This window comes from Penaeus japonicus, unplaced genomic scaffold (genome assembly GCF_977035675.1).
Source record: "Penaeus japonicus unplaced genomic scaffold, GWHDUDI00000001_assembly GWHDUDI00000024, whole genome shotgun sequence".
Taxonomy (NCBI): Eukaryota; Metazoa; Arthropoda; class Malacostraca; order Decapoda; family Penaeidae; genus Penaeus; species Penaeus japonicus.
This window is the reverse complement of record NW_028234426.1, coordinates 4,682,041-4,684,540: the sequence shown is the minus strand read 5'-3', so window position 1 is coordinate 4,684,540 and position 2,500 is coordinate 4,682,041. Positions and strand designations below refer to the sequence as shown.

General features: G+C 36.3%; 1 protein-coding gene across 6 annotated transcripts in view; it reads left to right on the top strand.

Moving 5' to 3' along the window:
- The window catches only part of mop (tyrosine-protein phosphatase non-receptor type protein myopic), a 33,355-nt gene that overhangs the window by 1,422 nt on the left and 29,433 nt on the right, over nucleotides 1-2,500 (top strand). For all 6 annotated transcript variants that reach the window (XM_086550596.1, XM_086550597.1, XM_043016854.2 and 3 more), the window contains exon 2: nucleotides 1,486-1,688. In XM_086550596.1, coding sequence (XP_086406722.1) covers nucleotides 1,486-1,688 — 203 coding nt within the window. The remainder of the gene's footprint in view (nucleotides 1-1,485; nucleotides 1,689-2,500) is intronic.

Genomic DNA, 2,500 nt, shown 5'->3' with positions numbered 1-2,500 from the left:
GCTGCTGAACGATGGAACATTGAAGTTAGAAAATCTATTTATTGTATAAAACAAAATGGGAAAAATGGAAACATGAAAATCAAGCACATTTAATGTCGTGATGTATATGATAACAAATCATGCATTTACATGTATATATAAAATATAAAGTAAAAGATAAACTATAAATGTTAAGCCATGCCAGAAGGTAACTGTATGAAGGGAGAGGATATGGTCCTCGAGGAAAGGGCAAGAGAATGGGATGGTGGCTATAGCACTCTGATGGTTTAGAGAGACGAAGTGGGGGGGGGGGAGAAAAAGGATAAACTACCAGTTGTGCTAGTTTACCCTTACTGTTTCTCATTCACACCGAATTAAAGGCAGGAAAACAACCTGTCAGTTTTTGACACTGGGAAAACACACTTTCCACTTTGATTGTATGGGGCCTGTTGTTCGGCCAGCATGGTAGTTTAGATACCCTGTTTTTGAAGGAGTAAGTATATATTAACCCATTAATGACGGATGACGTGTTTTTTCGTCATACATGACGCAGGAGCTTTTGCCTGACAATGGGCGTTATGACGTTCGGGGATTTTGGATCACTATGTTATTTTATTGTGCTATGAGTAATAAGTGAGTAATGCTAACAATTGCAGTCATAATTATTATAACTGCCGTAATATTAAGCAAAATGGGTTTCAACTCACTTCCAAAACCTAGATGGCACCACTTTCTTCTAGCACCAGCAGGAGAGAGAGCCTTGAATGGCACCCATCTACGGTCTCTAGCAAGCACTATCTCTATAGAGGGATGGCACATCGCAAGTTGCTGACCTGTTGCTCTAAAGTACCGCAGATGAAAGATGTGCAGGCAGAACGATAGGAGGAAGGTGACTCACACCATGCCCAATGCCTACAATGTGCCGCTGTGCCAGTAGGGATGCCTTTTATTGTGTCAACTGCAGAATTGATAGAACCTGTGATATGACAGATATAAATTTCTAAAAACAGTAAAACACACAAAAAAACAAAACACAAAAATGGATCGAGCTCTACAATGAGTGACTAAAAGGGAGTAGGAAAAATCAAATTATGTTGCAGATGTAAGCAAATCTATCCCCTGTCGGCAACGGGTTAAGGGTACTTATACTTAAATACATAGAAGAATAATTTCATATTTTACGTCTTAGGAGAGAAATCTTCAGTGTATTTCAAGTAACTCTGGGAGTAGAGTCAGTGTTATGTACAGTTCTTATATAGAAAAAAGGTATGAATGAGAATAAACAATTCCATAATGTACTTCAGATGTAAATTGAAAGGTCAAAGGCCAGGAAAATTATCCATTCTCCTTCATAACCTCTGCATTTATTATAGTGTATTCTTTAAACAGTTTTGATAATTTTAAAGAAAAGTATTGTAGATGGGATATCTGAAGAAATGCACTTGCTTTTTGAATGGCCCTAGGTCTTCAGAAATGATTATCATTATTTTCATAATTCCTTCCCAGTACATTCGCGACCACTATCATGAAGACCCAGACAGCTATAGTGCAGAGATCCACGAGCTGGAAGGCCTGCGTGCCAGTGCCATCCATGCCTCAAGGGACTTCACAGGGTGCTCCACCCTCAAGAAATACTACTGCCAACTGCACTATCTCCTCTCCAGATTCCCCCTCAATGAGAACTCGAGCATTGCCGTGACATTTAATTGGTGAGTGAGTTTGATTGGTACTTATGGGTTAGAATTGATAAAATTTCTTGATTTGTTTTGATATTCTCTTTAAGTGTCGTATTGCTTAGGTACAGGGGGAAGTTTCATGTTTGGTTCTTAATAGAGACCCGTATCTAGTGACTGCAATTCCAACTCAGTTGTGGCTGGTTAAATTTATAATCAAGTCGACCAGTATGATTTTATGTCCAAAAAAAGAATTTTATTGTTATTCTGTTTCATATTAAGAAAAAAACTTTTCAGTTGAAATATGTAATTTGTATTAGATATGAGGATTTCCTCTTATCTTTTTAAAGATGGATAGATATAATGCAGTGATTCTGAGTGAACAAAGCAAATGCTGAAAAGATAATGACAAACTTAATTTTTTATGTATTTACTTTTTAGATATGTAGATCTATTCATTTTTATGTAATGTCAAATGTTCAGATCTTAAGTCACCAGTTATTCTGGTTATGTTATATTGAAGTATAGAGGATCTTAAGAAATAAACAAAGAAAATATTTGTAATGATAAAAAAGCAAGTCTGTTCAGTGTTTTGTACCATCTTCTAAATATTTTTTATTGTTTGCTCTAGAATAAGGGTAAATTTTACTGCATGTCTTGTTTTTTGATATTGAGGTCATGGGGAAGACCCAGAAGTGCATCATGAGAAAAGGAACGCTTCTCTCCGAAGCCTCAATTCCCTTTTGGGATTTTGAATACTTCTTTTGCTTCTTCATTAAAGAATATGTTGTTGTTTTTGCTGTATAATAACTGAGGGTGTTATTATTGGATTATGACAGTTTTACTCT